This window comes from Diuraphis noxia, unplaced genomic scaffold, assembly GCF_037042655.1.
Source record: "Diuraphis noxia isolate RWA-SAM2 unplaced genomic scaffold, SU_Dnox_SAM2 contig0003, whole genome shotgun sequence".
Classification (NCBI taxonomy): Eukaryota; Metazoa; Arthropoda; class Insecta; order Hemiptera; family Aphididae; genus Diuraphis; species Diuraphis noxia.
In genome coordinates, this window is record NW_028301713.1 from 27,921,275 (window position 1) to 27,945,872 (window position 24,598).

The 24,598-nt window shown below is 27.0% G+C and overlaps 1 protein-coding gene and 1 pseudogene across 4 annotated transcripts in view; one reads left to right on the plus strand and one right to left on the minus strand.

The window, feature by feature from the left end:
* Positions 1-24,598, plus strand: part of Elk (Eag-like K[+] channel) — a 231,636-nt gene that overhangs the window by 97,117 nt on the left and 109,921 nt on the right. For all 4 annotated transcript variants that reach the window (XM_089221973.1, XM_089221972.1, XM_089221975.1 and 1 more), the window contains exon 4: positions 6,075-6,212. In XM_089221973.1, the coding sequence (XP_089078099.1) occupies positions 6,075-6,212 (138 nt within the window). The remainder of the gene's footprint in view (positions 1-6,074; positions 6,213-24,598) is intronic.
* Positions 1,004-1,633, minus strand: LOC149057165 (uncharacterized; annotated as a pseudogene).

The window sequence follows — 24,598 nt, forward strand, 5'->3', positions numbered from 1 at the left end:
TCTAATCACGTATCCACGAGTTTTAAAATGCACTATAAATAACAAGGCGGTTCGATAGATATTTTCTAGAATTACTTATACTTAAAATGTCGTCTGTATTTCTGTTTTATCAAATTTTGAAAATCGTTCGTAAACACGTCATTAAAAATCGATAATGCGTAAATAAAACAATAACATTATAAGTAGGTATTGGTATCGTAATAATTTATGTTTATCATTCTGCAGTTTCAATTATTTCCGATCGGAAGCGTTTTTTTGGTTATTACGATAATATTATTTATCATTGGTTTCAAAAGTATATAATAAAAACACACGAATGTCGAGCACCGAGTTAAAGGAAATTAAATTTTGATTCTGTTTATGCCATTCAGCTTTTTAAATTTGTAGGTAGGGTAGGTATTGTAAATTTATGATCAACACATTAATTATTATGATAACGGTTAGCAGGTACCTACGAAAACGACATTTTAGCTGTGTATTATAATAAGATCTTATACTTTTGCTATAAAATAGTTTCTACAATCAATATTATATTAACCTCCAAGAAAACGTTAAAACTATTTTATTGCAATGTGGAACATCTTGATGACTATTTATGCAAATAAATGATAATATTATTATGTATTATTATTACGTGCATCAGCGATCGAGTAATAATAATATATTGAAAATTACCTACTCATATAGTGTTTCTGACAGTTAAAAAAAATATATTTCTTTACAATATTATGTATTACTGAGATTCATTTTAATATCTTATGCCAGTTGTTTAAATATAATTTACACTATGTAATATTTGAAAAATAAATTTATCTTCCAAGTTGCTGACATGGATAATTGAAGTTGATATTGCAAATCTAGGATAAAAAAGTCATGGATAAAAAAGCTACGGGATAAAAAATACATCAGATAAAAAAGACATGGATTTATTTTAAAATTGAGTACAATAAAACTTAAAATTATTTAAAAAAGTTAAAATTTAAAATGTAGAATAAAAAAACTATTAAAATAATCTTATTGTGTAAGCAATAGCTGTTAAATATTTATCCATCGTTCGTAGAGTTAAGCCATCACTACATATTTGGTATAATTTTTCTTGCATGTTTTCATAAGTTTTTTTTTTTGTTTATGTTGCCTATTGCAAATTGAGCTAATTATGTATCATCAGAAGACAACTCTAACCTTGTTTTTTAAATTAATGTCCAAATAGAAGGATGATTGTGGCCTACTAATTTTGAAAAACGATGGATCCACCCATCTGTTTGGTTATTGGTTCGATGTCCATTCTCAAGGGTAGTTTTATGGATATTCCATATTGATGGTGAATAGAGTGGTGGGATATTTCGTAGTCTGATACCATTATTCGAATTACACTGAACGCTTCTATAAGACCCGTGGACATACGTGGTGTCAAAATAATCTATGGCCTCCGATGGCATAATTGTTCTAAAAAATCGATTCCCTTTAATACTTTATCTTCTGGTAAAAATGCTAGACTATCTAGTTTTCTACAAAATACACTAATATTATTATTAGTTCGATACATATTTTCAAGTCCAAGACTCTGAATTTTTCTTTGTGTGTTATAGGTAAGTTGATAAAAGCACCCTTTAACACAGATATGATTTCCAATTATATTTATATTGTTTTAGCACAAAAATAAATCCATGTCTTTTTTTATCACATGTATTTTTTATCCCCTAGCTTTTTTATCCGATTACGGTATATTGCAAGGGTGGCTAGCGATAAGAGAGTCGACCCATACAATTAATAAAAAGTAATATGAATAAGTGAGAAAAGGAATAATACTTATTATTGTATTAGTAAAAATTTTAAGACGAAAATCGTGGGTTAACTATCCTTAGTATTGCTGCTAGTGTAATTTCCGTGGTCCATCGGACTAACCATTATTCTTTTTAGAGTCGTTTGTATAACAACCATGAATTCGATCATACAGAATTGTTAACGTTAATAACATTCAACTAAATGAAAATATTCAGGATAATAACACCACATAAATTGAACACAACACTTTATTACCGATGAAAAGTTAAGACCGATAACGTCGATTGTATAAAACAGTATTTTATACCTAAGGATAACCCGTTTACTTCATTTGTCACTCTAATTTTGTGTTAAAAAAATGTCGTATTTATGATTTTAAATAATCGAAAAACATTGAAAAATACATGGTGTATTGAAACAATTAAGTTAATAAATAAAAATAAATAAAATAGGAATTTGAGGTATCTGTTCTAACTTTTAATTTAACGTTTATTTACATTTTTAATCACATTATATATCTACTGATAGTTATTGTGAAGCATTATTTAATATCATTATTAAAATTAGAAGTTCTATAAAATACTATAGAATACTGAAATAATTTATTTTTATAACTACATTTAATTTTCTACTACCAATATCATTGTTATTTATTATTTAAAATACCACAGTCTGTAACTAGGTATTTAATTTTAAAATAATTTCAAGTTATAAACTAGGTAGGTATAAGTTTTATGTTAACAGAAGTATTGTTTATAGAAACCATTTTTTAATGATGAAACTCCACAATATGGTATTATAATTTAAACAAGAATTTCGGTGAATTATAAGATTTAGATAAAGGAGACATTCGACTAAATCATTTATCAAATATAATCTATTCAATAATGCATTTTCCATTAATTAAGTTTTTAAATGTTTTTCAATTCCAATTTAAATCACACAGATATCTTAACATATTTTACATTACTTAAAATATAAATTTTAAAAATTAAAAATATTTTCTGTAATATATTAAATTTGATTTTTTGTAAAACAACATTTATCAAGAAAATTGTTCAAAACTTTTTATTTTATTGAAAACAAAAATAATCGTGCCCTTTGGTCAATATTATACATATTTTCTAGTTGAATATTTCACCTGTCGTACAATAAAATTATGATTTTTCACTCAAAATACTACTAACTGAGTTATTTAAGTTATTATTTAAAGACCACATTGTTTTCTGTAATTTTTAAGCCACGTTTTTTCCATAATTCTGTCTTCTATTCTTTATTTAACGTAATCCAATTCTAACTGAGTGAGTAACCTAAATATTTGGGATGAATGAATAATATAAGGATTAGTGTAAAACATACCAAATATGGGGCAAGGGTTCATTATAAAGTATTTTCGGCCGTGGAAGAGTTTAAAATTAAGCGGTCAATAAATAGCGTATTATAAAAAGGGCAACCTTTTAAGCTATAAACTGCATTAATGGTTTATAAATTATAGCACCACTTTCTGTTAAATATAATTAACTTACTTTTAGTCAATACCTAGCTAATATTATATCTAATATTACTCTACAAAAAAGTAAGTAACTGCTTGTTAGTTTCAGTAATTTTGTTGGTTTATAAGACACTTGTAACTCATTAATAATTAGAAAATAAAATATTTAACTAGTGTCAAGGACTGAAATTATCATATATAATATATTTAATTTTGAATAAGTTGATGAATTTCAACAAATTCGTATTAAGGTCAAATATACATATATATATATATGTGTACTATAATATACCTAGTAATTATCTACCTATCACGATTTTTTATTTTAGTATTATTACTAATATAATATGTATGGCGTAAATATGAATGCAATATCGAATTGAATAATATCTTAACAGTGGAAATAAATACATTTATTAGCATTTATTTCCTATTTGTATGGCACAAAAATCAATGTTGCGTAAATGGATTGCTTGAGAATACAATGTATTAGAACATTATTATATATTTGTATAAAGATAGGTATATTCAACCTTACTCAGAGTCATAATTTTTCAGTATCTATTTATGTATTATATAGATAAAATGTATTCAAACATAAATTATGTTAATTTTATATTTAAATGTGTTCATGCGTGGGTGTATATTTCTGTGTAAGTGTTGCCTAAATCATAATTTGTTCAGTGTATTAATGATAAAAATGTTTGTTTGTATTGATACGTGTCTTAGTGTTACATGAGTAGGGTAGTGAATTTAATGCAATAGAGAAACCGTAATATACATATGCATGTGCTTATTCGCCAATGCACCGGGAAATGTGAATTACGATTTTAGATCATACACTAAAATCACATGACATGACGTATTTGGTTGGTTAAGTCATAGAGATTTAGTTGAAGAACTACAACTACCTATATTATGTGATAAGTACCCAATTACTTTATCTATATTGTTAGTATATTTTTAAGTTCAAATTTTATTTGGTGTGATAATTTACATTTTATTTTTAGCTTTGAATATAACTTTCAAACTTTTTATACACTACCTCATAATGCCTTTATCCACTTGTTGTTACTTTTATAATTTATAGATAATTAAAAAACGTATTGATTATATTATTACATTTATGATAAGCAATTTATATGCCTGTCATTATCATTGCATTTTAAAATAACAATCGGACAGTTATGTCGGATTATATTTCATTTGCAATGGTAATTAATAAAGTACAGAAGTTCTATAAAAAATAATTTAAAAACGTTGGCAGGCTCGTGGTTTTGCAATGTTTTTTTATGTCGAAAAGTTAGTTTTTTAAATATATATAATCATTTAACTTACATTATTTGTGTTTTTACTACCTTCTTTCTTGTGTTTTTTTTTATCCTTATCACCACACCAACCACTAATTAATGACTACATTTTTGTTGAAAATTAAATAATAGTATTTAAACGAAAAAAAAAAAAATGCCACTGTGTCTACATCGGCACGTTATACATTTACGTAACTTATCATCGTGGAAAGGGAATTGCGATTCACTTATGTATAAAGAGAGAACTGAAAATGAGAAGAAAAAATTTTTAAATAATTGACAGAAGTATGGCGATGGCGCGGAAACACAAAAGTGCTCGCTGTGTACATTTGGTACTCGTTGCCGTCTTTACTGTCGCTTGTCACCAAAACAAGATTTACTGGTAAATGAACGATAAAGTCATTAGAGATGTTCTTTGTTGTTTGCTGAATAAATCAGCTATGAAAAAAAAATAATAATAATAATAATAATGGCAATAAACGGCCACGGTACTAAAGGTAGCGTAAAAATCGGACGTTTATACGAAGTGAAATCATTTACAGATGTTTCTGCCTTTTCATTTGCATATATTATAATATATATATATATATAAATTAGGTTTTATATATAATTTTGTTATATTCGTTTTTTGATAACCGAATAACCAAGGGACGTAATATTTTAATTTTTACCCCGACGTTTGCAAATGTCGCAATTTGTCGTTTTATCACACACTGCAGAGATACAGTATTTTATTTTATTTATATTATGTAGAAGGTGTCATAAGATAGTTTATTATGATATAGTATAGTTTAGTTTATATAATTCCAAAATCATTATTCCATTTACTCAATACCCGTTCCCACATTATAATTTTCAATTTCTATCACCTAAATGTGTTTTGGGGTGACGAGTTCACTGCCAAAATAATTTTGGTATTAGATAGTTAAGCTTTGACGGGGATCACCGGCCAGTTTTCGTAATTAGTAGACTAGCAGTTATTAAGATATAAAATGTCGATCGAAGATAATAATATAATGATATGAAATAATAATATCTATGTAATTCAATGGTTCACACGGCGATAGCGCTGATAGCACTACTGAAATAATATATTTGATTGTATGGAGATAAATTAATCATATGAATATAAATTAAAACATTAGTTTATAAATATTTTGAACAAAGACATTTTTGCCATAAGATATTTTGACCGGTCACTTAATGGTGAGTCAAAGAAATGTGATTTTATTGGTTATAAAATACTACTTTTACGAGAGCTAAAAAAACAAATTGGAAATAAGATACCTCATCGTCTACACTACTAAAGATTGACTCGAACGGAATAACGATATATACCTCTTGTCATGATGAAATATTTGAACGTGTTTAACGAAAATGATTTGTCAGGTCTACCGTAAATTTGAACCGTAGTCTGTTTGTCTGTTTCAATACGGAAATAACATTTTGCTGTGGATTTAGAAATCAATCGTGTTCTCTTTGTTTAGGATCTCCATTCTGGTGTTTGCTGGACATTGTGCCGATCAAAAATGAAAAACGAGAAGTGGTGTTGTTCCTGGCTTCACATAAAGACATCACGCACACGAAAATGGCAGAAATGCACGTGGGCATGGACTACGATCCAGGTAATACTAGTCGTAGTACAATATTTAAATATATAAGATATCCTGTGGGATTTAAGCTATAGTAGGTATTCTACTATTGATATAGATGTATATTATGAAGGGATATCCATTGAAAGCTCCGGTCGAGTTAACGGCTTAAAACAGCTATGCAAATATTTATTTCCCGCGTACATTTGGTTGGGAATTTTATTTTCTTGGAAGTCCAAAAATACGTATGGATATAATATAAAGAACTGTGACATTTAAAGTGTTTCAAGCAATACAGTTATTAAAATGTTAGGTAACTTATTCATATTTGGCTGAAATTTTTTCGTTGGAATTTATTTGACACGAGTAATGATCAATATTAATTTGTAAATTACAATGCATAATCAGTAGTTTCTTGGCATACTTATAAAATACACAATATGAACGTGATATATTTAAAATCGATGAATTTAAAACAATTTCAAAGTAAATTACTATTAATTACTTTCATTATGCATATTACAATATTTGTACCATATACATTTCAATTTATTATATCGTATGTTGCTTAAAATAATATGAATCATAATTTTATACTAGTTTCATCCTGTGTTCAATAAAATTAATTATAGGGTTTTTTGAGAACTATTATTCATTTTATTTAAGTAACAACAATACTCAAAATCTTATTTAGATAAAGTTTGATTAAAAATAAGATAATATCATGGATATAGAAAATTCGAAACACAAATTGATAACTAAATAGTAGGTAATATAACAAAAAAACGTCATGGAAAGTATTGAGGTCAGATTAAAGTTGGGAAGTTTATTATGAGATACAGTTTAATATTATCGGCAAATAATAAGACTTTAGCAAACAAATAAACAATATACAATTCAATAACAAGAGAACAAATAAGATGAAGAGAATAGGGCTAAGAAGGCTAGTAGGTTACATAATAAGATAGTATGATAATGGTTTATTGGAGAGGATATCGTTGATAGAGAAATTCGTATACGTGTGGTAAAGTATGATGCAAGCCAAGAGAGAATAGGATCACTATTGTCAAGATTATCTTGGGACTTGGGTATTTATTAGAAGACAGTGGTCAGTCAACCGTATTGAATACTTTTTAAAGTTAGTAAATATATAGCATTAATTTGGAAATCAACTTCGAGGTTATCAATTACTTATGATGAAAGATTTTCGGGCTAAAAGCCAAGTAGACTACTATAACCTAATATAATTATGAAAAGGTCAATACTGCTCTCGGTACATGAGTTAAGGCCGTTAAGGGTTTCTAAAAGGTTGAGCAATAAATTAAAGAACATAGATGAATCTATTCTTTGAAAAAGTCCATTGGGTCACAAGATTTAAGTATATATGTGATCTAAAAAATTTTCCACGCGACGGAGTAGGTTCTTAGGTATTAAGAAAGTTAAATGAGGAGAAAGAGAGGATTAGACAACAACATACAGTAAAAGTAATTTGAATGGGCAGAAATGTTATCTGGTTCGATAGAATAGTTGTTTTGTTAATATATCTAGACAGGAGAGGAAATTAATAGATTAGTGTTTGTCATGTTTTACATTAACGTGTTTGTCGTCTTTGAAAAGGAGTTGGTGACAAAGGTGGGTTTAAAACTGGGGAAAATAATTTAAATAGATCGTTTGGAGAGCAATCTACTGTCTCGTTGAAATGTTAACGGCGCTAATATTTATACATTTAACACATTTATTTTAATCATTGACTTCCATTAATAAATTAGTAATCATAATTATTTCATTCGTTTGAAGCAATAATACCATATTACATTCAGATTAAACATTCAGTTTGTATTAGTAAAATATTTAGATTGTATTGTTACTAGATACTGTGCCAATTATCTTAACGATACGATGAGTTTGTAATATTTGAACTCTTGTACAATATACTAGTACAACGGTTCTCAAACTTGTTTTTTCGCCTACCACTTAAGTATATTATCAATCAGTCGCATACCACTGATGATTAAAAATATCGACAATATCAACGATTATACCTATACGATATCTTATTTATTGACGTATTTTCCGTGAAATCAAACCTTTATTATCTGAATATTAAAAAAAAACACATGGCATTGTAAAATCATCGTTACGCTAAGAATCTTATATTTGTTTTTAATTTTCCATCCTATCATCACCATGCGGCCTTTCACGTACCACCATGGAGTCTTTCGCGTACCACTAGTGGTACGCGTACCACAGTTTGACAACCGCTGTACTAGTAAATAGTGCATTTGCAAAAATGTTTTAGGTTGAAAATATATTATTATTGTTGTAAATAGACAATTTTTAGTCTTATTTAATTCTTGTTTGGAGAAAATACCAATATTTAATAGATGTTAACATTAAATTTTAACGAATTATAAATTCGATTAACTGATAACTTAAAATCTCAGAACATATACATACAAAAATGGATTATAAATTATAATTATTCAATCCGTTTAAAAACAATTGTCAACCCAATTAAAATGTTTATGTATAAATCGTATAATATATAATATACATAATTGTATAATTTCATATGATCACTCAATGATAAAACTGAATTACGTGGGTGAAAATGAGTTTTATATTAGTCTTTATATTTTGATAAAGTATTTTACTGTGCGTAGGTACCAGTTTGTTAGATACTTAGTTTTATGTATGTTTTATTATTCTGTTGGTAATAGTTGTTGTTGAATTTTTAATGAGCTGTCTCGCAAGATTGATAAATCCATTTTTATTTGGCGCTGACGGACAGCTCCAAAATATACACCAGTTATCAAGTCATGCGTAAGTTTTATAGATTTACTCGTGAAATGAGTGAAATCCATTTTAAATATATTCCGAACCATATCAATATTTTTTTGCTGGAAATTATAGCTAGAGATAAATTACATTGAAAAGTCCAAGAATCAACGTTTAATGATTATGTATAAACATCAAGGAGTTGGGACTTATTTTAGGATTGAGAACACTTTTGTTTTTCTCTTTTGAATAGTAATTATACAATTTGGAAGAGAGTAGAAAAAAAATCATAATTCACGAAATGTATCGGAAGTATGGAATATATTTAAAAGAAAAAAAGTGTTATGACAATAATAGAATTATTATATGAAATTCACTACGTTGTATAAATGTTATGATAATAATTATTAGTGTAACACGGCTTATGATGATTAGTAACTATCATAGTTCAAAGATCTTTGTAAATTTTTCAATTTAAAGAAGATAATTTGAATTGGATTAGTTTTGTTTCATAAAGCCAAAGTTCTATAATCATACTATAACGTACAATTATTTGTGTTTTTAGCTTTGGACCTGTTAAATGATTTATTTTTATTTTTGTTTCTGAATTGTTGATATTATAAATTGCTTATCTTAATTTCACAACGATAATAATCTTAACGTAAACGTAATGGCATTTTTATCAAATAAAAATAAAAATAAAAACAAAAATAATGCTTATACTCGTGTTGGTTTCGTGCCACTAGGTAGAGTGTCAGTTTCTGTAGTAATTTAAAATATGAAAAACAATGATAAATCGTCACATGCAGAGCAAAATTTTGATCCTAAGCTGGATTAGTACCAAGTCCTTGTTAAAATGTCTTTATACATTCGACAGTTTCTTTGCTAAGTATTTATCGAACTTAGAAAATCAAAAAATGACTTTTTGAAATTACCACAAGACTCGATACTCTTATCTGCGTAGGACTACTTAAATCTTTTGGATTACACTACTGTAAAAAGTTATATTAAATGAATTTTTATACATTTATAATTAATTAAAAAATATTAAAATATATGCTTTTAAATTAAACTCAATAAAAAAAAAAGTAAAATGATTAACTATATATATATATATATCATCAAACATTATTTTTATCCAAAAAGTAAAATAAAAATAGTGAAGAATATAATTATTTACTAAAAACATGATATTAAACAAGTAATATTATTAGTTTTACTAATTAAAATTAGAATAAAAAAACGAACTAAATGAACCAAAAAAATTATAGCAATAATATTAGAAAATAGTATTCATATTATTTTTGTTTATCCATTTACTAAATCTTTTGAAGCATATGTTTAATACCATACTGATGTGTATTATATTAATATTTTTTATTTAAAAAAATTTAACTAAATAACTGAATAAAAATTATTTTTTAAATCATTTACAACTGAATAAGTTGGTATATAAAATTGTAATTTTTATCATAACAGTTTTAACATAAATATCTAAAGTCTATGAATAGTTATATCCAATAAATTTTGTGACTTTCTGAAATATAATATGGCAATTTTCGACAAAAAATCAATACAACCATATTTACAATCAAAATAGCGTCCTTAAGAGGACGCTACACCCGCATGTGTTGTATCCGTCTTATAAGTGCGTAACATGGCTAAATCTGTTTAGCGCGGGACAACTGTTCTCCCTCAATATTTATAATAGAATTTTCAAAATTTCACAACGCATAGGTAAGAACTTTATCTGTGTCATAGCGTCGTTATTTTTTTGATACAGCACAAACCAATAATTTTAAGTAATTTAATGAAAAAATATATGTATTTTCTTAAGCTTATAACTTTAACTATATTTATGTTATCAAAAAAATAACGACGCTATGACACGGATAAAGTTCTTACCTATGCGTTGTGAAATTTTGAAAATTCTATTATAAATATTGAGGGAGAATAGTTGTCCCGCGCTAAAAAGATTTTGCTATGTTATACGTTTGTAAGACTGAGACAACACATGCGAGTGTGGCGTCCTCTTAATACATTGGACATCTAAAACTAATATCGAATGATTCAAATATTTCACATTTTAGTACTCCTACTATAATTTAATTTTTGATTGTAAGTAACTTTTATTTTTTACTATCGTACAAAATATATTTAGTGGACGTATAAAGTGGTTATTTCAACTTTTTCAGAACTCTTGTATAACTGTGATATAATTATTTAGATAATATAAAATTTTCAGTAATTAGTAAAGAATATATTCCACTAATAAAAATTGTCGTAACTCAAGCTATTTTTAAAATTATATGAATTTCAGTTTTGGAGAATTCGTGATATAAAGTTTCATTATAAAAAATTATTAGTCTGGACTTGGAATATTGTACTAAACATAATATTCTAATTAATAAAAAATAGAAACCCTTATTGATTTTTATATTACCTTAATTTCTTTATGTTTCATTTAAAAAAATTGATTTTGTAAATGGTGTATTAGGAAAAAAAAAGTTAACACTTAAAGACTTAAGTACCTGGTTATATTATACTACCTTACATTTCAAAATTAATTTAAAACCCACAATAGTTTTGAAATATAAAATCTATTAATTAAATTATAAACTTTTATGCCAAGCTGATAGGACTTAAGAATAAGTAAATTCACTTAATTTTTTATGATCAACTATGATAACAGTAGTTTTTAATTATGATTTTTTTAATAAAAAATAAATATTTATTGCCATACTTTTATTGTTCTCCTTAGAGATTTTCAGTATAGATTATAATATTTAAGTTAGTGTAGAAGGATGGTGGATTATTTGAGTATATTTTATTGACATAATTTGTTCTACGTGTTATTTTTAAATTAACAAACAGAAAATATACCATTTATTCTATAGTTTTGCAATTTTTATGTACAATAAAAAATACAATTTTTACTTAACGTACCTGAGTATATTTGAATATATAAAATGAAGCCATCGATCCTATTTAGTATTTGACGGTATAATATATTGTCCAAATTTGTACGATACAATTATGAGATCCATTTATCTCTGAGAACTTTGGATGTTTTAAAAAAAACATTGGATGTTTTATATTCGATTTTGATTTTACTCAATAAAAGTAATTACCTATATATTTATTTTGCTATATTTTAAGATATTTTGCAATATAATGTTTCACATAATATAATGTAAGCATGTTCCAAGAAGGGATTTTGGTAAATTATATGGGAATTGGTTATCAAAATTAGTATGTTTTTCACACCATAGAGTTGGTTGTGAAACTACTTATCCAACTGTTGAGAGTTTTTGAGGAGTAGGTTTTAAGCATAGTAAGCATAGATAGGTACCGATCTCTTCACAGTAATGTTTAGCAACAAAATAAAAGACCATGAAAAATACAGCCATCGTTTAATTGGCTTAGTTTAAATAGGGTAAATGCTTAAAGAATATTTGATGACACTAAGGATTCCACCATGTTAAAATTGTGCAGTGTTGATTACATTTATTGTTAATTTTCCCGACCGGAGGTAAACCTAAAGCAATCTTCTCGCGAAGTTATTATACCTAAGCTGAAAAACAACAAACACAGTGTCTAAACCACCTTAGGCGGATTGTACATATGTCCTGTCAAATTTGTCCACAAAACGAAGTACACTGCCACCGAAATCCTCACGAACTGAGATACTAATATACAGTCGATTCATACTAACCATCGTATTTTACTCCAAATCATATTTGGGTAATACAAATATATAAACAGTATACTATTATAATATTACTAGCTGAATAACTAGGATTTGTCTATGTACTATTTCTTTTTTTGCAGAAAATCTTGCATGACAATATCGGTTTTAGTGTATCTCATTTCACGGAAAAATTTGCGTCAGTGTTCCTATTTACTTTTGTAAATTAATTCTTCCTAAATTAGAAATCGTATGTCATACATTGAATTTAGCATTTATTATATTTTAATGTGGTTTAAATTACTATTACTTTCTAAACTTTTCGGACATTTATAAAAACTATCCCTAAGAATTTTGTCAAATTCAATTGAGTAGTTTTGAGTAGGCATATAAAATTCACACATATATTTGGTTTTAAAATATTGTTCTTATCCTAGGCCTTATACTGTGTGACAATTTTATGGATGATTATACCCGATCTACTCGAGTAACCTATTGCAAACATTTGTATACGAAAAACAATAATACTAACTTTCATTATTGATAATAAATCTACAACCAATGCAACTATTTATAAACAAAAATTATGACAATTATTATGTTTATAAGATAAACTTTTGATGGATTATCGGTGTGAAAAATATGTGTAGTCAAACTTATTCAACTTCTATTTTCATATTTGTATTAAGTAGAAAAATATATTAATTTGTTTTGTATTATGTATTACCTATAGTATTATCTATAACAATATATTTTTTTAGATTAAATACATTTGTTTACACAAACTTTTGAAATACTTTATGAGTATAATTATCTATTGGTATAATATACTTACCTTTCATGCGTTAAACAAAGTTGTGAATTTATTAATTTAATCTCATAAGTTTAATTTGCAAATGTTCACATGTTTCGGAATTGTCAATAAGTATTCACTATTGTGGAGTTCATAATATTGCAAGCTTTTTTCATGGGCTTGTTTGTGAATTAATTCACTCTGATCATAACGGATCAAGATGTTCTTATTTGTTATTTAGTTGGTGTTGGGCTTGTATTTTTTTTTCGAGGGACCACCATGGCACCACTTATATTTATATGTAGATATCTGGTAAGAACATCGTTAATCAAGCTCTGCTTGTAAATAAGATTGTGGGTATATTAAGTATGATATTATCTTAATCAGGTTGCGTTACAAAAGCTATATATATATATATATTTATATATTTATTTATATACGTACACACGAACTATTTGATTAATAATATTATGAAGAGGGGGGGATATATAGTAAATAGAGTTTACCATTTCATTTGTTTCAAAAATCTCTTGTACACCATTTACGAGGATAATGTCGATCAAATACCAATATATTAATCTTATGATTATCTGATAATATATGACTTATGTATTGCAGTGAAATGTCATTATATTAGTAGATGAGAAAAAGATAAGACGCGTGTGATTTCCTGCTTACTCCAACACGTAAGCAAGATAACATTATCTTTTAGTTCTACTGATGTTAGGCTACCATAAAGCTTGTAGAAAAAATTCTTGAAATATATAAATTTTTATAATAGCGTATCGATATTATAATGTTCATATTGACTTAGCCGAGTACATTATTTAGATTCGGAGCAAAAATGTTTCAAATAGGTTTTAATTTTTTAAGTTTTCCACCACTTAATAGAAAATACAAATTGAAGGTAGTTTTGGGTAGAAAATTTTACACATTCTTTAGATAAAATAACAAAAACAATAAAATAAAACAATAAGAAAATGGGCATATTGTCACATATTTTAATTTTTGGCAAATTAAATTTTATTTTTACGTTCTACAAGCTGAAATACCCGACGTTTCCGGATTTATTAATTGTTGTTATCTGGTAAAATTAAATAATGTCTAGTTAATTAAATTTAAATAAAATTGTTTAAAACAATATGACATATAATATTAATTGTTCATTAAGCTGATTTTTATCGTTTATATAATATTTCTATAAACTGCATTAAAAGTAATTCCTGTTTGTGTCAAAATATCTAAACTCGTGGGTGTACTGACTCTGGAGCATGCCACATTGCCACATACTATTGGTTATGTGAAAAAAAGTCTTATTTTATATTGATTCCTGCAAATTTCAAAGTTTGCCTTGTGTTTTGTTTATTGTTATGGCAAAACATACTTTTACAGAAAACCGCATTCTCTTGAATTGGAAAGGATAATCTAATGGTATCATTGGTATGCAAGGAATAAGAACTGATTCACCTTTTGCAGATCCAGTCATAATAATAGCTTCAATCAAATTCTTTTGTAGACCAATAATCCGTAGACGTGCCCGTTTTTCACGATTTCGGTGGCCTAAAATTTCAGAGAAGAATTATAGGACAACCAATTTTTAATATTAATAAATGTAGTGAAAATCCAGGAGGGTTGAGTGAATTTAGAAATTCAACTGGATAATAAATTAACTGCATCATCTACATCTAGTACTGAATTCACTGATCTGCATTCCATATTTTTTGCTTTGAAAATGTCAAATAATACTTTGTTTATTCCTCCTGCTGTATCATTTTTTGATGTCAATATGACCATATCAAATAACCAGTCCATTGATTTACCTTTATTGTTTTCGATGCCTGGATATATTTTGTCTGTTAGTTCCTTTATAGTTTTTACAACAGAACCTAATGCAGTCGACAAAGTAATTTTTTCTTCATATTCCATCTCCTATTTTTAAGAGTAACTCTGAAAACTGCTTAACGGTCCTGTCTCTTTTTAAATGTCCTCGGATAGTTATGGTCAAAGAAACTTTTTCTATTAGAGGCCACAAATATGAAGACTTGATGCAGGCTGCAATTTCATTAGCTGTAGTTCCTCTTGGTACGACTGGTAGAGTTTGTTGAAAATCTTCAGCCAACAGTATCGTGACTCCTCCCATCAATAAATTCGAATTTTTCAGTTCCTTAAGACAGTTGTTTAAAGCTTCAAATCCTTTCTTATGAGACATTGGACTTTTATCCTAATCTATGAGCTTGCTTTTTTTAGAACTTTCACCATATTTGTTGTTCGAATTGAGTGGAAACTTGAAAGCAGAATGAGCAGTTTTTCTTCCATGTAAAAGCGTAGCAGCAATTCCTGATGATGCAGCTGCAATTGCAATCCCGTAATATGAGCTTTTTACTATAGCCAAAAGTAGATTGATTAAGTGGGTTTTACCGGTTCCACCAGGAGCATCTAAAAATATACATTTTTCTAAATTTAATACTATGCTATTTAATATTTGTTAGTAAACAAACCACTGTTCCTCAATCAACCTAAATAATTGCTTGTTTCTTTTAAATATTCTCTATTTTTAACAATTCATAAGATCTTGTAGGAGATGGCACACCACATTCTTTTAATCTCATTCCACCCAGATTCAAAACAAAATCTTCAATTAATACCAAACATTTATTATAAATTTCATCGTTTGTTATATTATTTTCCATGTGTTTTCTATGGTATTGTCGCCGGATATTATCCGAAAAATTGTTCTTATAATTATTCCAAAGCCTTGAAGTGTCCGATGGATTGAAAAATATTAATATTATACCGAATAGTTATCTCATTTTATTAGTTGAACGACACACTGCTGCTTCTTCTAAACCTAAATTCTTTTAAAATTTAAACAAATTAAGCTATATTCACCATGAATATTCATACCACTCTCCTGCATTTATTTATAATTGTAGATTTGTAACTTGTATCTACAAACGATGCTTTTAGAATACATTTAGTCCAACTTACTGAATTAAAAAAAACAAGTAATATTACATCTAATATAGCAACAAAAATCTTCAATTATATTAAATTACTATGCTGACATGAAAAAATTAATTTCGCAGTTAGAGTTTTAAACGTACGACGTATATATATGTTACTTTATGCATATGATTTATCATTTTATCTTAGAATTTTTTTTAAAATTAAATTTAATGTATTGACAACTATACGGCTTGGTTCGGGTTGAACTAATAAGTTAACTGTATATTGTACAAAATAATACTGTTACAACTGCATTCATTTTTTGGTTATAATTTGAAATGATTAATAAGTATAGCCATAATATATAGATATATACTACCTTTTTTATTTTTCTTGTTCAAAAACCAGAAACGGGTAGAAACTGTTCATCGCAATACTACCACCAGTTTCTATAGGTATATACTACTATATGTTATATAATAATACATAATTCAACGAACCGTTTACATGAGATATGATTTAAAATATATATCTGGGACAATAACATAGTATTCGATTGTAGTACGAGCATATCAGTCAATATTTGGAGTAATTATTAAGTATTTAAATTGATTACATAAAATGCATTTTATTAAAATATAATAGTGTTATATTGTAACAAATTAAAATTCAATATATTATTTCCCTTGTTTGTTATTTAGCGAACTATGAATAAAATGCACTCGCGTAAATACTCGTACACGATCGAACTCCATATATTTTTGAAGTATAATACACATAAAAATTTTTTTTTTAACGCGTTGAACATCCAAACAGTTGCGGTTTTTTTTAAATCATAATCCAGCTATGCGCAGTTGTCAGTTTGTCACGCACGCTAACGTCGATATTCCCTGAGTCTATACAATGATAATAATTAAACGAACAACAACGGTTCCGATTAATATTTACTTTATTATTTTTGTACATTCGATAGATTAAAATATATTTTATTATCGAGTGAGAAAGGTTTTTATGATTTACGAACAAACGGCCATAAACCTAATACACATTTGATTCGAGCCGTTACCCGTTTAATGTTAATAAAAACATTAGTAAATATTATTAATATTTGTGAGTGTCTTACAATATTAATAATCGTAAACACCATTTTCGTTTGTTCAAACTTATAAATTTATCATCGAGTCGTCAACTATTGCATAAGGCACCTACCTACATAATCAATTGATTATTAATTGTTCCACAATAAGTTTTAGGATTCCATAATATATTATGTAATGATCGAGTACACGTGTACATGATAGGATTCCACTGTTCTGTATACACGTTGTTATATTTTGAAAACGAGTTAAAAATCCAACGATTGCAGTTTTAAATGATAATCTGACTGGCGCTGAAGTTGATATTATCCAATTCTAGAATATAATAATATGAATAGTAACGCTACCTATTAATATCTTACCTATAGGTACCTATTGTTTTTGTCTTTACAAAAGATTATAATAAAATGTATAGTCGTCTGTCGAGTGGTTAAAAGCTACACACGTATTAAAAGATTTGTGATTTTGGACTAAACAGTTATACTATAGGTATTATCTAAATTTATTATATAAACTAGTTTATATAATCAATGGTATTATATATTTATTCCGTTCGTTTTTTTTAATGATAATATAATATTGTATTAATATTTAATAGTAGTTATGTGAGTGTCTTGAAAATGCTGATAATCTTAAAAACTATTCTCGTACGTTCAAATTTTCAAATTAATTATTTAGTTGTAAACTATTGCATTACATAATCAATTGATTTTATATTGTTTAATGACACGTTTAAGGTTTCCATAATATTTTATCTATACATCGTGTAAACGGGTACACAGTTACATTTTCACGTTGTTATATGCTGAACATCCAAATGAATTTGGTTTTTAATGATAAACGACTGTTGGATAATTGTGGGCAGCACTGAAGTTGATATTCTCCAAGTATATATCATGATAAGTAATAACCATACCGATGAATTTATTAAAGCCATTATTATTGTTTTTGTCTATTCATTCATAAATTCAGAAAGTATACGATATATTACAATATAGTAATAATTAAAGGATAAAAGTTTTAAATGTTTCATTATTTTTGACTAAACGTGATACTAATATATTATAGATATATATTTTATTCTTTCCGTTATCTATTTAATAATAATTAACAGTGTTAATAAAATGTATTTACTGTTTTGAGTGACTTATCGTAAACTAAATTCCGTTCAAAGTTTTAAATTTATTATCGGGTTGTCAACTACTGTGTATTACATAATCAATTGATTTTTTTTGTTTAATAATAAGTTTTAGGTTTTCATATATTATTACGTATAGATTACCTTATAACCACGTTACGTATCCATCTGTTGCCATGGCAACCATTGCCATTTTCGATTTTAACATTTGGTGACGATTCTTTATGGTTGGCAGATAAATATGCCTGCATGTATACATAATCTTGTTCCGTTTATTTTGTGCATGGCATATTATCTAGCATCCGAGTAATACAGCTATAGGTACACAATTTAAGAGGACGCCAACGCCCAACACCACTATGTGTTGTCTCCGTCGTACAAGTGTGTAGCATACCAAATTTTACGTTCAGAAAACCGCGTTGATTTCTATTAGTTTAAAATTTAGAGTGAATTGACCTATTATAAAAATTAAAGGCAAAATTATTATCCAGTGCATCTCATGGGCTTTTTATTATATTTCAATTTTAAAACTATTTGTAAGTATTTTTAGATATACAAACAATTAACAATTTTAAAATATTTATAACTAGCTTTAAAATTAAAATATAATAAAAAGCATTCTATCATAAATTACACCAAACAGAAATCAGATAACTAAATATTCAGTTCAAAATATGGAGTGTAAGATCGTAATATTTGCCAAAATTATGTGACAAATGTAATTATAATTAACTACTCATGTCAACCTTTTTATATTCACGTACCACCTACACATTTAAACAATTTTCATATACCACATGACCAAATAAATGCTTCTTTGCTTATATAAAAAAAAAACGTGTATACATTATTGTAATTTATTAGGAACTACAAAATGATGATAATATTATAAGAATTTAATTCGTAAAAACAAAATAAGATATGGACAATTTTGTATATTATCATTAACATCGAGTAAACCAGATAATATTTTATGTGAATAACTATTCACTATGTTTCATTGTAATTTTTTTTTTATGAAGGGCTATTTATTTAGAATACCATTGAGAGTATTCCGCGTACCACAGGCTGAGAAACGATGACCTGTGTAGTAAATTTTTTTCTTATCAAATGTTAAACTATATTAACTAAAAAATCGATTATATTAACGTTTATATACACAAAAAAATGTCATAATATTATTTTAAACATAAGTTCTTACACAGTAAATAATTGTGATATTTTATGAGTTATTGCTTTTTATTTTTTGTTCCATTATTTTAATGTAGGCACATTTAATGTTTTTGAATAATATCGGTACCTACCTATGTGGTATACCTATAGGTACGAACGATACTCTTACGTGCATGTGCCATTTTTCTCGTTCGTATTATTATTATTATTAGCATGATCATTATTACTATATAAATTTATTTACTTACCTATTCGTTTTATCAGTTAAAGACATCAATGCCATTAAAAGGTCGATCACGTCACGTACAGATGTTTCACATCCGTTGACAGTGTTCAGGTTAAATGGACTTAATTTGTTTCAACAGAAACTGAGTAATGAATCAAAACTAGACAGTTCCCCTCGACGTTTACGTGAATAAAGTTTTAATATTTGTTAACAGTACATAATACAACTATAGTGTTGTATAAAGTTTTGGCAGATGTTTTTATTATTATATCGATGCATATACCAATGAAAAAGGTTCACTGTATTCATAAATGACTTTCAAGAGGACGCTTGAAAAGGCAATTTGTAAATGTAATTTTTTTTTGAAAAACGAAAGTCCGATAAAATATTTTTACAACAGATAGAAGATGAGATAAAAAAAAAAATGAAAACCGTTATAGTTGCTTAAAATAGTCGTTCACACCTCTCATTGTTGTACCGTAGAATATTTATCCTATGGGACTAAGTGTAATGCATTATGTGCAGTGATCGTTTACTATTATATATAGATGACATTTTGTTACTTTGCATTACCTCAAATAGTGTTGGGTAAACTAATAAAACCCAATAGATAATTAATGATTAAAGTATATAAGGATTGTGTTTAATGAAATATAATATTTTTCAATTATTATGTATTTTAATAGATGCATGTATTCATCGAGCTTATCAATATCCAACCGTGGATCAACACATATCGTTCAATAATAATTTTAAATATTATGTTATAAACCTGTAGGTAATATAAATATAATCAACCTATATTAACCATGGTGCATGATTGCATTTTAAATTGTAGTCTATCTATCTGCGGCTATTTTAACTGGCCAATTTTCATCACGCCATGTCAAATTTTCGATTTATTGTACATCCAATAAAGAATAAAAACTATACTAAATAATATAATTTATATAAACGTCTTATTCATAATATATATATATCCATTGGTGCGAAAAAATCTAGTGATTTAAAATATTTAACAAAACTCATAATATATATATCGGTTTTAATAGGTGCACGATAATATACTATTATAAAGTGGTAAATCACTGGTTCATCGTAGAGGCGTTTTGCAGCCCTAAACTATATAATATACTCTTAAAATACCTCAAAACTTATTCAATGTTTTTATCATTTATTATACACGCATACCTATTTAAATTTATCAACCTCTGTGCATTGCGATGAAGCTTTTCGCGAGCTATTAAATATGCATTCGACAATAAATCTTATAGTCTTGTCGTTTCTTTGGGCAAAAGGGTTTTTCGCCTCAGTCTGTCACTGAGTCGACTTTGCCACAAAATCATACAATCATAATAATTGAACGGGAAATTTCGTATAATATTATCATCATCAATATCAAGGCTTAACGGTGGCAGAGATGGAACGTCTGTAGCCTTGCCTCATTGTTAGCCTATAATAAATGTTGTGATACACCGCGTGATGAGTTTTGATTGATGACACTTGTAGTTATAATACGTAATTAATTATTACAAATCCTCATATCTTGATTATACGCACGTGATCTCTTTTCTCGTTTTGATGCGGATTTCATTAAAATAAAATTTAAACAATTAATACCATTGTGGGTAGGTGTGTTACATCACCCCGAGGGACTTTTTTCTTTTCTTTTTTTATGTTTTAATTTAATGTACAGTGTTAAATTGTATAGTAGATGACATATATGAACATTTTATTCCTTATTTCTCGTTAGAATACGAAGCTCGCCCTACTTTAATTTATATCATCATTGTAGTTCGACTAAATTAGTTTTATTTTTTAAAATTTAGAATAGGCTAAATAGTTTAGTAATAATAAGCATAAGCATCCGTTGGCCATTGTGATAACTATATTGATGTAGAAAAAGTGTTAGATGAAATTCCCGAAAACCCCCCAAAAATGGTTATTATTTTATAATATAAGTATTAAATTATGAATTTGAAAATTAAAATTTTTGAGACAAGTGCCTAATATCATGTTAAAAATTATCACATATTTAATTGAAAACATAGGTAGCATATATATTATGAAAGTATACCTTTCATAAATGTAATAAAACGAATAAAGGAACCCGTGGACCGAGGAGGGGACTGTTAATAATTCATCCGATGAGTTGATTTTTTATATATCACCTCCCAAACGAAAATAGTAAATGTGCCACTGGTAGGTAGATATACTTACGGAGAATAAAAACAAAATGCGTAGATATACGATGCGTTATTAACTGATGCGTTTTTTGTGGTCTTACGAATACCAAAAATTTGTATATCATTAACTAACCGTTTTCAACTAACCGTTGAACATAAAATATTTAAAATACATAAAAAAAAACTATTTATACATTTAGATATGCCGTCACGCCCGTCACGGTGCTTCAGTTTTTAAGTGAAGCGAAAGACTTATTGGAATGATACCATAGTAACAACTGCTACTTTTTTTTCCTAACAAAAGCCACTCAACATTTTTGTGTCAGGTATTTCAATTATTGTAGAATATTGGACACAGATTTTACTCTTTGAGAATGTTAAAATTAGAAAATGCTCCCCATAAATAGTTTAAATATAACTTTGAAAAATATGACATTTTTGTCTCATCCTTAATTTTTACAATATTATAAATTTATATTTCATCAAGGACATGATTATTAAGATAATGTCACTTATATACAATCTATAACTATTTATAAACTATGTTATATTTGGTACATTTTGACTATATTCATAAAAATATTAATTTTACGAGCACATAAATAACAATATGTTAAAAAAATTATACGAACTTACAGTTTGCAACTCAAATGATTTATTATGCTGTATGGTTAACCGGTCTGCGTAAAAATCAAATTACGTGACGACTGATAACTTTATGATTGGATTTTATAGTAACTTAAACTATCCTGTTTGTAATTTGTTCAATAATTTAGTGCAGATACGGAAAATTGGCACTTTGTTCTACTTTTATAATATTATATAGCATAGTTCTATATGTAATGTTAGCGAATTAATCAATTATATTATTTATATCTATCATTTAAAAATTCATAAATTTATATGTGGATAATGGTATTTTTTTAAAAATAATTATTTCTGAGGTATAAGGTTTTTTTTTTTAAAGTTCTCTACATACATAGAGAGAAGTCACTCATTGCAGACATTTTTAAATATGATATTGGCGATTGAGGTGGGTATGGATTATATAATGGTTAAAATATATATAAAATAATTTTATTTATGGATAGAGATTTTGCTATTATTTATTAGTGGATTTAAAAATAGAAAATGTGATTTAATCTTCTGACGTCGTAAAAATATTTTGATAGAAATTATTTAAAATTAGGTGTATTTCTAAGTTATACATAGGTATAAACTGTGTTATTTTAGGATAATACTAGTTTGGGTTTAATTCGTATTGATTATCCCATTAGTGTTCCATTATTAAATTTATTTAATCATGGAGAACTCTATTTACCAGAAATTTGTAGGTTATATTATGTAAGCAACACAATAATATGTTTCCATTGACTCGACGAAGTAAAATATACGTATAATAGTGATCAAAGCTGATGTTTACGATTTTTAATCGGCTAAACAAAAAAAGTGTTTGATACTTTATAGGTAGCAATGTATATTATTAAACCCAACGCATACATTGAAAATATTACAAGTTCAATCAAAGTTCGATGCTTTACAATGTTCTTTTCAGCGTATGAAATTAAACACAGTAACCTTACTCGTAATAGCATTCTAGACACAAAACAAATTGAAACTGCTGTTAACACTCATGATAATATTTTATAAACCATTATGAAATTAAATTATGGTAGTCAAATTTTAAACAAAACCGAATTAATCATATTAATATTGTTACATTATTCATATGTACGTGAATTGTTATAGTACCGAACGTATTCTAAAAATAAACAACGATAGGCTCAAATAATTTTAAAAAAGTTGTTCAAATTTGAGAGAATATAATTTTTAAACCGTGATTTTATTTGCATTTTTATCTTATTTGTGAAATATGTGTTTAAATAATCTTAGATTAATTTATTCTTGTGATACAATTGATAAATATATATATATATATTTATATGGGTAGGTATACCATTATAATATAATCAATATATTATATGGGAGTACACGGAAGGATATTGGATCTTTAGAAAATAGGATTATATTATTAAATTAGTTCTTTCCTTGTACTTCAAAAAGAATAATTCGAAAAAATCCAAACAATACTATTGTAATTAAAACTTTTCTAGTAAACCTAATGAAAACTTTAGAAATAAAATTGATTACGAATTAAATTATTACACCAGCCACAATAATTATGCAATGTAATCGAAAGTCTATCGATGAGCTAAATAACATACACTCTTTATTTAGATTGACTTTGAATAAAATTGTATTAAAATATTTTTTTAAAAACAAAGAATAATTATATTAGAAGGAAACACTGAATTTGAAAAAGTTCGTTAGGTATATTAAAAAGGTGGAAGAGGGTTGTTAGCCGCTCTGCTGTACACTCTGTACAGTAGAGTT